At 42.5% G+C, this 14,704-nt stretch overlaps 1 protein-coding gene across 1 annotated transcript in view; it reads right to left on the bottom strand.

Annotated features, from left to right (window-relative positions):
- PIWIL4 (piwi like RNA-mediated gene silencing 4) overlaps window positions 1–14,386 on the bottom strand; it is a 40,984-nt gene extending 26,598 nt beyond the window's left edge. Inside the window, exons 1-6 of the mRNA XM_029208721.1 lie at window positions 14,300–14,386; window positions 13,013–13,091; window positions 10,618–10,749; window positions 7,403–7,617; window positions 2,854–2,975; window positions 433–513 (exon numbers count right to left, since the gene is read on the bottom strand). Coding sequence (XP_029064554.1) covers window positions 433–513; window positions 2,854–2,975; window positions 7,403–7,617; window positions 10,618–10,749; window positions 13,013–13,091; window positions 14,300–14,386 — 716 coding nt within the window. The remainder of the gene's footprint in view (window positions 1–432; window positions 514–2,853; window positions 2,976–7,402; window positions 7,618–10,617; window positions 10,750–13,012; window positions 13,092–14,299) is intronic.
- Window positions 14,387–14,704: the final 318 nt, after the last annotated feature.

Consider the following 14,704-nt stretch of genomic DNA (forward strand, 5'->3'; position numbering starts at 1 on the left):
TCTGCGAGTGTTCCTAACAGTTCACTAGGGCAGCTTAGCCGGCCTGTGTGTCTGACATCTGCTTACCCAATAATTTCCAATCAACCACCCTGGCTGTGTTAACATTCTATCAGCAAGATTACAGAGTCCCAGCTATGTGGTATAACATAATAGAGCTTATTCTGCTCTCATTACAACTTGTCATACACAGAAAACTCAGTTTCTGAATTCCTTCTAGGATTTATGATAATGACCTAGCACACTAATATAAGAAAACAGGCTGCTAGCTTCTGACATTCACCATTCTATAAAGAACTTGAAAATTTAAAAAATCCATTATTTTTCATACCACAGAATCTCTCATAGGAGGCATAAGGGTATAATATTGCATCATAAATTATGCTGTTCACATTATAACAATTTCAGAGTAACAGAAAACATAAACAAACCTACTTGTGCTGGGGAATTTCCACTGGCTCCGAAGGCTTATAGAAGTTCCGTCCAATCTGGTACATGGACAACTTTTTTAAGATCCTGCAAGTATATATTTTTAAAATCTGTTAAACAACCGTTGATAACACTATACTTCCAAGTTTGTACGCATGCTGAAAGAAAAATAGTAGAAAAGTCCAGAACTCTTATTGTTATAATACTGGAAGGTTTAGCTGCTAAATATACATATGAGTGTATATACAAGAACTATCACTTCATGTTTGGGAATGACACAATTGAAATTAGTTCTACCTTTCTGGGTTTAACTGCAATAAGGAGGTGGTCACTTTCCAGTTATGACTGTGACTGTAACATTCTGGTTGGTGTGGATGAGGTGAGAAAAGCCATGTCCACAGGCTCTTCTGGCCTCTTTCTTATTTTTTGTATAGCTAATTTACAATGTTGTGTTAGTTTCAGGTGTACAACAAAGTGATTCAGTTATATCTATTCTTTTTCAGATTCTTTTCTATTATAGGTTATTACAAGATATTGAATATAGTTCCCTGTGCCATACAGTAGGTCCTTGTTGTTTATTTTACATATCGTAGTGTGTATATGTTAATCCCAAACTCCTAATTTCTCTCTCCCCCCGCATCCCCTTTGGTAACCATAAATTTGTTTCCTATGTCTGTGGGTCTATTTCTGTCTTGTAAATAAGTTCACTCGTATCATTTTTTCCGATTCCACATATAAGCAACACCGTATGATATTTGTCTCTCTCTGCCTGGCTTGCTTCACTGAGTATGATCGTCTCCAGGTCCATCCATGTTGCTGCAGATGGCATTATTTCTTTCTTTTTTATGGCTGAGTACTACTCCGTTGTATATATGTACCACATCTTTATCCATTCATCTCTCGATGGACATTTAGGTTGCTTCCATGTCTTGGCTATTGTAAATAGTGCTTCTATGAACATTGGGGTGCTTGTCTCTTTTCGAATTAGAGTTTTCTCCACATATATACCCAGGAGTAGAACTGCTGGGTCATATGGTAATTCTATTTTTAGTGTTTTAAGGAACCTCCATACTGTTCTCCATAGCGGCTGCACCAAGTTACATTCCCGAGGAGGCTGTTGCTAACGGGGCTATTCAGGCTTCCCAGCGCTACCAAATGACAAGGTTGTCTCTTCAGCAACTAATCCTGGTCACCTTTGTAAAGTGACACATCACTGATCTGAGGCTGCCCCATGCACGGGGGAAACAGGAGAGTTTCAAGTCCGAAAACAGGGGTCCCAACTGTATGATTTTTGGCTGTCCAATGTCATCTGAGCCTCAGTCCCCTCATCTGTAAAATGGGGATTTTAATCACACCTGCCTCAGGGCTCTCGAGTAAGGATCAAGGAAGCTCTAACACCACACGAAGAGCTTTGTCACTGCAAAGCACCTTGCAAACGTCAGCTGACTTAAAATAGTCCCCTATCAGGGGGGCACATGCAAGACTGGCTGCTGAAGGGCATTTTACAGTGCTGAGCTGAGGCCCAGATATGATCTAAAGATGCTCGGCAAGATGTCTGACTAGAATCAGAAAACAATGTTATCTGTGTGATGAAAGTTCCTTTACGTGCCCTACTCAGCAAAACCCCAAACTCCCCTGTCCTCATCCTGTCCAGAGGCCACTGTTGAGTGAAGGGCTCAAATCTTAGGTTTTTAACACATCATGCTAGTGATCCACACCCATAGCAGGGAAAACGGTGGTTCTCAAGCTTTCGTGCTCCCACGTGTCATCTGGGAAGCTTGCTAAAAATGTGGATTTTCAGGCCCCACTCATGAAATTCTATTCACTAGGTCCAGTGAGGCGCTAGGGAATCTGCATTTTGTCAAGTCCCACCCAACATCCAAGATGACACGGAAGCAAGTGATCCTCAGGTCAGTTTGAAGAACACCGAGAAGCTTGGTGACAACCTTCCTTCTGCCCCCAGGGACACATGGGGACGGAGAGGGGGCTGAGAGGCAAGTGACAGCAGAAAGCAAATGGTGATGGCCTTTCACACCTAAAATCAATCAGCCAGGAGAAAAACCAGTCCTTCAGTTTACTAACCCAGACACACGCCTCTTTTAAGTCTGGCGGTGGAGGCTGCGAGTGGGCACAGAAAAAGAAGAAAAGGGAAGAGACACCTGCCCTGCAGCCACTGAGACATCACAACCCTTGAGTCCTTTGTCTCCATGCAGATGATACTGGATAGTAACAGAGGTGCCAGTCTGAGGCCGTGATGGACTGTGGTGTGTATTATTGCACAAGTACATGAAAGGATATGGGAAATTTCCCTAAAGATGACATTGCTGCTGGCACACTGCCTACAAAATGGTTAATACTTTTAATATCCAGGCTCTACGATGACAAACATCATTAGCCTAAATTAGATTCACACTTAAGGCACTTTACTTCTTGAAGATGATACTGAAGACCTGCATGCACACGGGAGAACTTGCCGGCAGCTCCCTCGTCAGAGTGATAGTCATCTTTACAGTCTCACCTCTTCGAGTTTCACTTGACAATTCCATGACCTGAAAAAAGAAGTACTTAAAATGCACTCTACGGATTATCCTCAAGTGCACAGAATGTGGATATGCTAAAGCCGTCCCAACTTAATAGGCATTAACAAAAACAAAACTGCAGGTGTTAGTAATGTAATAATCTAATGATTATGTTACGTTTGGAAGGTTTTTCTCGCTGTATTTTGCTAATACCAGAAAAGCAACACATCTCTTTCCTCTCGAACTTCTTAATAGAGAATCAAAACCGGCCTCGGAGTTCAAACATTCAATCCAAAGAGAATCCAGAGCAGCGGTTCTTGACCTTTTTGGGGAGTGGGAGTGGGAAGACAGGTCACAACCTACTTTGAGAGTCTGATCAAAGTTACAGACATTCTCCAAAGAAAATGTCACATGTGTATATACAGCAACAATGTATATAATGTACCCATTTTCAGATGTTCATGGATGCCCAGAAGCCTACTAATGAACTTTCCTGCCCATCCTGGGTTCATGGATTTCAGAGGGAAGCCTCTTCAAAAGTTCATTCAAAAAAACAGAGGAACAGAGAAGAAGAAGGCAAAGGATAGGGAACAGACGAGAGGGAAACATAAATGTGGAAAGAGAGAGGAGAAAATGGTGAAAGTTTAAACAGATATGAAATCTGATTTTATTAACTTTTGTAAGGTCTAGAGAAATCCCTAGGGTTCTTATAATCTGGAACAACGTTCTAACAATTATAATGAACGCATGAACAGGTCTTTATACCAGATGCCTAACTACATTTAAAGCTCTTCAGATCAGGGAGGGCTCAGGATAGATTTCTGGAATAAAAAACGACAAATCAGTCAGTAAAAATCTATGATCAAGGGTTTTTCAGAAGGGTAAGGAATTACAAGAGGTCAGTTTATTAGCAGGCATTTATGTATTTTACCCCTACGTTCCATGATGAAAGTGTCGTTTTAATGGCTTTTAGGTTGAACCAAGAATGTAGGGCAGGGATAGTTCACTTCAGGGAAACAAACAGAAATGCATCCTTTCACAGGGGATGAAATATTTCACTGAGGCATTTCTTGCTTCAGATAAAACTGTAGAGAAGTCAGAGGTGGCGAGTTGCAGGAAGAGCTTATCAACATCTAGAAGTCTAATGGGCAGGAGATGGGGGAGCAGCACTCAGACTGCTGCCAGGATCTCAGGACAAAGGCGTAAGCCCACAAAGCATGCTGGGATGAGTGGCTGGCAGCAGACGGTCCCCACTCAGAGCTTTATTCAGGAACCCCATTCCTAACAGCCACCAAAGAGCAAAATCGGCAGCACCCCCTGCGCTTCCCCCACCAAACACCACTCCTCCTCGCTTCCCGCCTGTTGTGCATCCCACACCCTCACTCTCAGAGTGCGCTTTCGCTTCCTCCTCTCCATCCACTTATCTTAACGGGTTGGCAAGTCTTCGCCCTTCGACACCAGCGACATCAGCTGTTCCAATACCAATATTTACCACCGAGCCCAAGAGCACGTGATGGGCAGCTGCACAGACCCTGGTTCTCTGCCTCTTGCAGCCGGCATGATGCGGAGCAAGTTACTGCAGCTCTTTAAGACCTTTTCCCATCTCTAACGTGGGAGTGAGACCAGGATAATGAAGATTAAATAGGATAATTCATGGATCTTATCCCTATCCGTAGCAGTGCTTTGTACCTCGTTCGAGTTCTTTCGACAGCCTGCCCAGATTATTCCAGCGGCACTTTATTAATCGTCCCACTTTGTTCTGTCAGCCATTCAATAGGATGTGATCAGAGGCACTGAAATGTAACATGGCTCTATGGAAACTCTCTCTCAAAGGCTTCAGTGCTCCACGGAGGACAGTTCCTGTTCCTCAGCAGGACATTCAAAGTTCGCCCTACCTTTGGAGCCATAACTTGCAAGTCTTCCCAGCTAAGCCTGAACAACCAGAAGTTTCTAAACTATGCCTTTCACTTCCCATCTTTGTGCCTTTGCTCCTCTGGTCCTCCCCAATCTCCCCCTTCATTAATTCAAATCCTGCCCAGGAGATAAATTAATGACCATTCCCACTGAAGTGCCCTGCTGGGAATAACCTTTCCTTTCATCACCTCTTTTTGAAGACCTTGGGTAAGACACTTCACCTCTCTAAGGCTCCAGGGGTGATGAGAGGATTAAATGAGTTCATGCATACAGCAGCCTGGCAGAGTAAGTGCTCATCAAATGCAGTCCAGTGGTAGGTGGGACATAAAACATAGATCTGCTCATCTCAAGAGAGCTGTGCTGGGGCTAATCCAGAGAACAACCAAGCAGAGCACCTAACGCCTCGTAAATGCTCGATAAATGCTAGCATAACAAAACCACTAATTATTATTATGCCGCTTATGTCATTCTATCTTGCACTGAATTTATTTGTAAATAACTTCAGTACTAAATTGAAATGTTTTTGACAACAAGAACCTTGTTTTATTTATCCTGGTTTCCTCCAAGGTGCCAGCGCCCTGCCTGGTACACAGTAGGCTCTTTATAAGTGCAGAAGGAATGCATGAGAGTGGCAAATAGATGTGACCGGTGACAGCAACCTGGGTCGTGGCCACAGATGCACAGATGGGGTCTGAAAGACAGTGGAAGGCCAGGAGGCAGCAGAACAGGACTTCTAGAACTGCACTATTTGGGGGTGCAATGAGTGAATCAGTGGAGGGGCTCTTTCCATGAAAATAAGCATCCTATAAAGTGTGTAGGGGATGGATGGGAGCACAGGATTAAGCCTGAGGCAGTATTAAGACCAGAAGAAAAAGATGAGACTAGCAACCTTTGTTAGGACAGTTTCTTTTTACTATCTCATTTTTACTGTCATTACTGTGGCAGGTCATATGTTGATAGACTCTTCTGTCTAAATCTAGTATCCCCTGTGTCTGGAAGACAGAAGCAACAGGTCTGATCTGTGACACCACGTTTTCACCATCTATTTACTCCCTGCATCCTCATTAGACTCCATGCCCGACAATAAGAAGATGTGTGGCGTATACTACATGCTCACTTTGAATGAGAAATGAGTAATATTCACTTATTCCTAGCATCTGTAGAGTAAAATTCCTCCATTTTCATTAGGTAAAATTGAAGAAAGCTGGACCATTCAAGGGGGCTATATGATTTTAATATATCCAAATTTCCAAACTGTTACTACAAATGTATTTAGAAGAACAAGATCTTTAATGATAGTAATGCCCTTGAAATATATCATTTAAGTATGAGAGGCCATATTAGCATGCTATCAACATCTAGTCATAGGACAAAATATTGAGGGATCAATAAGGACTCATGACGAATAAAAATGTTTCTAAGTTTACAGATCCAGATTTTCCAAGTCCTTAAATTTAATCATATGGTGTAATTTTTAAACTCCATATTCAGATGAAATAAACACTCAAGTAGCTCCTATAAATCTCACAGTCTCATAAAAGGAAAAAGGTTCCAAGAGTGCTCAGAAACATACTTCTTGAGGAAATTAACAAAGATACACATGGAATCTAGAAATTTACATTTATGCTCTTGGTGTTCAAAATGCTGAACTTAAAAAAAAAAAAAAATTAAGCTTTCCAAGGGATAGAAGCGTCAAGTTTTAATCCAATACTCTGTTTTAATTTTTCATACAGAAACCAGTTCTTTCTCATAATTTTCATACTGCTTTAGAACAAAGCGTATGATAAAAACCTCAATAACAATACCTTGATTTTAGGGCTAAAAATGTGGAAGGCGTAAAAAAATAATAAAATAAAGGGCTATGAATCTTGCAATTGCCATATCCAATGGTCATAACCATTAAACATATCCTTAAGATTGACATAAATAACTCCTATTTCATATGATGGAACAAGTCATGAAAGAAATGACAGTTTTAGAATCAGGATTGATGTAAAGTTCTTTGGACACGTGGACACAATGTGCAGGAGCAAAAAAATGTAGAGTAAATTTAAAGCTCTTAGGCCATAGGCTAAATGGTGTTTTTTAAACTTTTTTTTTTTTTTTTGGCCACACCCTGCAGCATGTGGGATTCTCCAACCAGGGATCAAACCCCTGCCCCCTGCGTGGGGGGCTCGGAGTCTTAACCACTGGACCACCAGGGAAGTCCCTGTTACTTAAACTCTTGCCTATTTGGGCAAAGTTGAAAAGGATTCCTATTTCAAGGACACTTTGCCTTTAAAAAAGTGGTTGAAAAAGCAGTGTTTGTATTACAGCTCTTCTTTTTTAAATGCCAGACCATCAGCTTCTTAATTAAGAAATCAATCCTGATGAGGTCTTAATTAAGAAGTCTTTCGCTCTCAGGCATGGGAATAGGAAAGAGAAAAGGAGTGAGTGACATACTCATTCCAACTGTCATGAAAATCAGCTAACCTCTAAAATCTACATGAAGGAGTATAAATATGTGCACACATGTGTGTATTAAAAAATTAAAAGTACCATACCTTTTCATCTAGCTTTTGCGAGAGAAAAAGGATGACACCATCAAATGCTTTTGCTTTGTTGGAAAGTTCCGTGTGACTATACAGCAGAGCAATTCTCAGCCTTCTAGATTCTATATCTGGACTGTATGTCACATGATATTGGTATAGCTGCCAGTCCTGGGGCAAGTCTAAATTAAAAAGATTTGTGACCAGTTTCACAGGTATTCCACTGGAACCTGAAGAAAACAAAGAAAAAACATGTTTTAACCAAAAAAACAAAAAAAACCCACCGTGTTCATATTAATCACAGCATTCAAAAAATTTATTTGCATATGCATAATTGTTGCTAGAAAGCAAGGATTCTTGTTCAGTGACACAAGGTAAGCTCTAGTAACCAGCTGCCTGATAACCTTTGGAGCCCTGCAAGCAAAAGGATCCTGTGTAAGGCAGGCCTCATAAGAACCTGAGAGCAGACACTGACATTCTTGTTTTGGGGAGAAAAGAAACATCTGAATTCAACTACCCCAGGACCCCTTCCAAAGCTTGCCTTCCAGCTGATTCTCAAATCGATCAAGTAAGCATTTTGTAACCAAGCAGGACCCCATGGGGCCTCCCCCATATCCTCTGCTTTAGCTCCTTGCTGAAGTATGTAGGTAATAGTATCTAGTGTACATTTCCTGAATTGTTTTACAGATGCTAAAACCCCTACCAAATGGAAGAAATTAACTACTTGATGACCATGAGCTCCCTCCAGACCTACTGGCACCTAAGGATTGATAATATTAACCCGTTACCTCACCATCAACCAACCAGAGAATTGTGCAGGAGCTGATCACAGACCCTGGGGCGCCCCTCTTTCACTTTGCCTTTAAACATGCTTTGCTGAAACCCTTCGGGAAGTTTGGGCTTTTTGAGCACTAGCCGTCCTAGACTCCTCGTACAGCGCCTCACAATAAACGCTGCACTTTCCTTCACCACAGCCCAATGTCAGTAGATTGGCTTTACTGAGCATGGGGGAAGGGACCCAAGTTTAGTTCAGTAAGTTTCAGATGCTGCTCTGGAATTATGGTGCTCTCAGATTATAAAGAAACTCTCCAGTTTTTATCATGAATACAACCCCCATCCTCTTGGAAATCCAGATAATCAAAAGTTCACCATACTTTGGAAAATTCTGAAATCACTTCATTCAGTGATTAGATGGCTCTGTAGGTCCCAGCAAAGGCCCCCCCAGAGATAAGGGGGCGACTGGGGATGGAAGAAAAAATTTTACATCTTCCCTGTGTGAGAACAGACAGGGCTCTGGGCTTCTGTTTTTTGCAGGCACAGGGAGGCCATGTGGGCTTCCAGGAATTCCATCCCCTACAGAATTTTTATTCACCTCTTCAAACTCTACAGGACAAATTCAGAGATGGCCACGATGTAGCTGGTCAGTGCCCAGGATGGCATAAACTGCATCCAGGACAGACTCTAGGAGGGCACAAAGGAAGTACTTCTCACCTCTCCTTGGAGGGAATCATCCAGTGTTCATCTTATAGGAAAGAATTATCAAATAGTCACTATTTGCCTTTCTGGTGGAGGAGGTGGAAACATGAGCCCTGAGGTGGTGAGGAAGAAAAAGTATCATGTATACCTTACGTAGTATTCCCTCAGTTTTGACCTGTGTATATACTGAGAAATAATGCACAACCTAAAAGGTAAGAGTTACGTTTTATTCAGCGGACAAAACTGAGGGCTTAAGCCCAGGACACAGCAGCTCAGTTCTGAGGGACTGCTCCCAAGAGGTAAGGGAAGAGCCAGGATATATAGGAGTTTTTGCAACGAAGACCGGAACATCATAAGATTACTTTTAATTAAGTAAAACCATATGTCTCGAGTTAATGAATTTAGCGCTTTTCTATGTTCAGGAAGATGCAAGAGTCTGGGCTCACTGAAGTCATTCCTCTGATATGCACCTCAGCTATCTGGGGCCAGTATCCTGTTCTTTCCCACCCTGAGTCTCCTTAGGGTGCATCACTGGAGGGTGGCTGCTGTGACTGAAGACTTGGCAGCCGGCGCCCCGTTTGTCTCCATCCTGAGTTCCCTCAGGGCTCACCGTGGGAGCGGCTGCAGCGGCTTCATGGCTGCAACATCTTTTGTGTACTGATAAGGCAGGCAATAGTTTTTTCATTGACGTGAAAATATCCAGTAGGAACAAGGAATCTTTGTGCTATTTTAATTAAAGAAAAGGGTTTTTTTTTTTTGTTCTCCCAGAGGACATGGCAACATATTTTAGCTGCTCATATTAATGGACAAAGAGAAGTCATCTAGAATATCAGAGCTGGCAATACCCTTTAAGACCACTTACAACAGTGTGTTCCAACTGCAATCATGACCCATTAGTGCTGCAGTTATGAAAGTAAGTGAGGTGAACCGTCACGTTTCATAGAAAGACTAGAATACAATAGAATGGATCGGAGTGTGCTGCCCATAGGAAGGGCAAGCATTGTTTCATGAAACTTTGTTTCAGTTGCATTTGTGTAGTGTGTGTATGCTGGAGAACAATTTATGTACTTATTTTTGCTGCATGGTTTGAAAGAGTTTGAAAAAGACTGACCTGCATCAGTGAGTCTTAACTTTTAGAGGGAGTTACAAAGCCTTCTGAGAATCCTATGAAAACAATAGGCCTACTTTTCCTGAAAATACACATGCAATCCTAGGTTAAATTTCAGGGGTAAGCCCAGAATCTCCCTAAAGAATTCCCCAAAGAGGCTACATTTTTCTTTTTAGACCTGAAGTCCAGAAAGGTTATTCCCCATATAGGAAAAAGGTTGGGAAAGAGACAAAGCATCTTTGCTGACCCCTACCTCAGGTGTAAGGAGAAAAGGTTTTCAACAAGTGAAATGTAGTTCTGGAGAAAATGCTACTCTTCCTATTAATGAAAGAGAATTAAGGCTAAAGCAACTAGTGCCTAGATAATGCTTGAATATAGCAGATGTTCAATACATATCTTTTAAGGCAATATATGAACTTGTATATTTTATTAAATTTAAATTAAAATTTCTTAAGCAAAATTTGGTAACATTAAAAAAAAAAGTAAGAAATTCCCTGGCAGTCCAGTGGTTAGGACTCTGTGCTTCCACTGCAGGGGGTCTGGGTTCAATCCCTGGTCGGGAAACTAAGATCCCACAAGCAGCATGGCATGGCCAAATAAATAAGTAAATAAAAATTTAAAAATAAGTAACATGAAGACTGGGTACCTCTTTTGCAGTCTCTCACATGGGCCAATTTCTCTCTGGTACAGACACTCAAATCCATCATCTCTCGTCTGATTTTCCCAACTCTTTCCTTGAAGGTACATCCAGCATCACCAGAAGATAGACCACCTTCACCTAAAATATGAAGAGAACACCAAAATGTTATATATTATTAATATTACATACATCAATAACATTTCATGCTAGTGATATCGTTTACAACTATCATATCAAAAATGCATCTAGGGCTTCCCTGGTGGTGCAGTGGTTGAGAGTCCGCCTGCCGATGCAGGGGACATGGGTTCGTGCCCCGGTCTGGGAAGATCCCGCATGCCACGGAGCGGCTGGGCCCGTGAGCCATGGCCGCTGAGCCTGCGCATCCGGAGCCTGTGCTCCGCAACGGGAGAGGCCACAACACTGAGAGGCCCGCGTACCGCACACACAAAAAAAACATCTAGAGGGAATTCCCTGGCAGTCCAGTGGTTAGGACTCCGAGCTCTCACTGTCAAGGTCACCAGGTTCAATGCCTGGTCAGGGAACTAAGATCCCACATGCCGCTCGGCGCAGCCAGGAAAAAAGATGCATCTAGAACCAAAGCTCAGATTTTTGTAGCTTTTAATAAAACTGGCCCACACTGCTGAAAACAGTCATGACTGTACAGAAGTCTGCAGCCTGAAAACTGAAAACTGTGAAGGAAGCATGGCATGTTTTGTTAGAAATAACAGACTCTGAGTTAGTCCTACCTCATAACATTTGGGGCTGACCTGATTCTCCTCTTGGCTAAGGAGAAAGCTCTATCTCCCTATATCCCACTCCACACCCATTTATGGAGGGCTGGTCTCCCTCCTGTAGCTCTTGTGTAACACCCAAAGAATTACAGACTAAGATTGGCCACATCAACTTCTGTACAGATTGGGGCTGAACCTTTCCCCCTTCTCAATCACAAGAAGAGAAATGCCCATACACTGCCATCAGTGTTTATGCTACATCATTCCCCTGAGAAGGAAAGTCAGCACATCACCTTGGGACGTGTCACTTACTGTTAGGTTCTAGAAAATGGGAAATTAAAATCTGTTTCCTGATGACTATTTTCTTTTTTAAATGAGTACAAAAAGATGCTAATTTTTCGGATACAACTTTGGCACTTTGAAATGTGAAAATATAAATTTTATATTACAGAATTATTACTACAAAGTAATGTGGCTAATAGTATGACAAACCTCTAGGACACTGACTTGACCACTGTCCTTTGATACAGTCACCGTATGCAACTACCCCAAATGGCGCTACCCACTTGCCCAAAACTGCTGTCCATACCCTTCTCAGTGGAGTTGGAGTCTCCCAGGAAAATCACAAAATTTATTTAATTTTTTAAAAATTCGATTATTCTCACTAGATTGTCCGTATCATTTACTGCTCTTGGTTTCAAAAGATGTTTGATGGTTTCTAAAAATTCACTCTACCATGTAACGGTAGTTCCCAGAGTCTGGGGGTGGAGGGGCAAATGAGGAGTTCTTGTTTAATGGGTACAGAGTTTCAATTTTGTAAGATGAAAAACTGTTCTAGAGACGGATGGTGGTGATGGTTGCACAGCAATGTGAATGTGCTCAATGCCACTGGACTGTACACTTAAACACTGTTAAAATGGTCAACTTTATATTATACCTATTTTACCACAATTTTTAAAAATAAAAAAAAAAATCAGTCTACCCTCAAAGGATAAAGAGTTTCCATCACTTGCTAGTCACAAGAAGGCACAGCAGATGCGAAGGAAATTCCCAAAGAAAAGTTGGAATAACACTTGAATGGTGGCAGTAGGGCTGGAATTATAGGACATTTCTACTGTTTAAGCCACCCAGTCTGTGGTACTTTGTCACGGCAGCCCTAGCAAATTAGTGCATCGGGCATGCCAAATTATACTGTGTGGTAGGGCCTACTTGGACTAGCACGTGGACAAGTATCTTGAGGCCAAACCTGGATTTGCAGGTAAGAGAGCCACCGCCAAATGGTGAGGTCTACCGTGGGCGGGGAAGGAAGAAGAGAGAAGGGGCAACAGGCATGTGAGGTTACTACCATCCCTGAAAGGCAATGGTATTGGCATTTACGTGTCACAAAGAATTTAAAAATACGTTTTCAAAATTATTCAGTAAACAGACAGAATCAGAAAAACTGGTTTCCTAATATCTGGGGGTTCCCAACTGCTAAGCACCATCAGGAAATTCAGTGGCAGATTCTGTGTTTGGAAGTCCCAAAGAAACACAACAAACACAGGGGGATCCTTCAAAAAAGGAAGATAAGATGCTCAAGAAGTGAGTCTGCTGCTGAAAGGCTTAGTAGAGTCACTCCTATTCCATTCAGATGGGATGGAACTGGATGGAACCGACAGAGCTGCACTTACATTTCTGTGAAATCCTGCTGGTTCCCACGTGGTCACTGCTAGAAGATGCTTCACTGTCACTAAGAGCAACAGACAGAGGCTAAAATGGGGAAAAAATATTTGGTCAGATTTAAGATGTTAAGTCATAAACCAAAACTTTATCACAAGATGAGAATGGTATCACGTCCTATGTCATTTGATTACCGTGAGCTAGGAAAAGAAAATGTTGGCAGGTAAGATGCTTGAGAGAGGAGAAAAGATTGCCCAATTCAGAATAAAGATAAGGACGAGCTACGGTTCTCCCCATTCATCAATCTTTGATTTCAGTGCCAACTGTGAGCCAGATACAGCCCTTAGCCCCTGGAGGTGGAAAGAGGCAGAGGTGTGATCCTTGCACCCGAGGAGCTCATCAGAGCTCCTCTGGAAGGTGGTACAGGTGATCGCAGACCTCATGCTCCTGTAGCCTTCAGACATGGGGCCTCTGATGTGAACATACTTGTAGCAAGAAAATAAACTGAGCCCAGAGGATCTGGGCCACCAGCTCAGATGATGACTCTCCTGAATAAACTGCTCCAACAAAAGTTCACAAAACAGGTGAAGGGAACCATTAATATTTTCTCTTCAGGGTAATTACTTCTCTGTTCAAGAAGGTATAAATCAGCCTGCTAAAAAAAAATGGATGATACCAAGAGAAGACCTCTCTATGAGAGTAAAGGCATAGACTACTCACTTGAACACTTCTGGTCTAAGATATTGCTCCAAATACTGAGTTTTTGCTAAGTATTGCTCCAAATACTAAATGTAACATCACTCAAAAATTGCTGGTTTGCCACTCAATTCAACCTAGTTGTCTAAGTCTAATAAGGAGCCCTATGCACAGTGGTTGCTCAAGAAACAGTGGTTGATTCTAAACTTCATTTGTGTCTGAGATTATTTCTTTTTATATATAAATTAGCGAGACAAATCATATTAGATTATATACCACATAATGGTACCTTTGAAGGGACAGCCATTTTCACGAGGAGACTTACAAACGAAAGAAGTAATTAAAACTTAATGATATACTTGCCTCCCATTTTCAACACTTTTCACTGACCGAAATATCTATATTAATATCTTACTCAGATAAGCTCCCCAACAGGGGAAAAAAAATGTGAGAAACCCTGGAAGGACTCAAAGTTCAAAGAGAAGATAAGCCACTACTTCGTAGCAGAGAGGAAGAGATATCTGCCGAGGAAGGCAGTGTCCACGAAGGAAACAGAGGTAGGAATGAGCGAGACAATGCCAGCTGCTAAGCTTTCTACGCACCAACGGCGAGGCCTGGACGCGCCCCACCTCCGCGGCGCTGGGGCTGAGGGCCATGCCTCGCGCCCTCGCTCGGGCCCGGCCGCTCATGTTCCAGATGCGCCCAGAGTGACTTCAAAGGCAGCCAAGTCTCAACGAGGGTATTTTGTCACCGGTACCCAGATGACAAGGCTGCGACAGAAGCGGTGGAAGTAGCGGCTCTCTGGGTCCTGGGCTGGAATGGCAGCCGAGGCGCACGAGTGGGTGGAGCCAAGCGCACAGCCCACCAGGGTCCCGTGGTAGGGGCGGGGGGAGCACGTGGGCGGGAGGCGGTGTGAGGGCTGCGGCCAGACTTCTCTTTTCATCCACAGCCCCCGCCATATTTGGAATTATCCAGCTTTCTAGTTTTTGCCCATCATATGTGTATTT

This window comes from Monodon monoceros, unplaced genomic scaffold (genome assembly GCF_005190385.1).
Source record: "Monodon monoceros isolate NGI ecotype Baffin Bay Population unplaced genomic scaffold, NGI_Narwhal_1 Super_Scaffold_7, whole genome shotgun sequence".
Classification (NCBI taxonomy): domain Eukaryota; kingdom Metazoa; phylum Chordata; class Mammalia; order Artiodactyla; family Monodontidae; genus Monodon; species Monodon monoceros.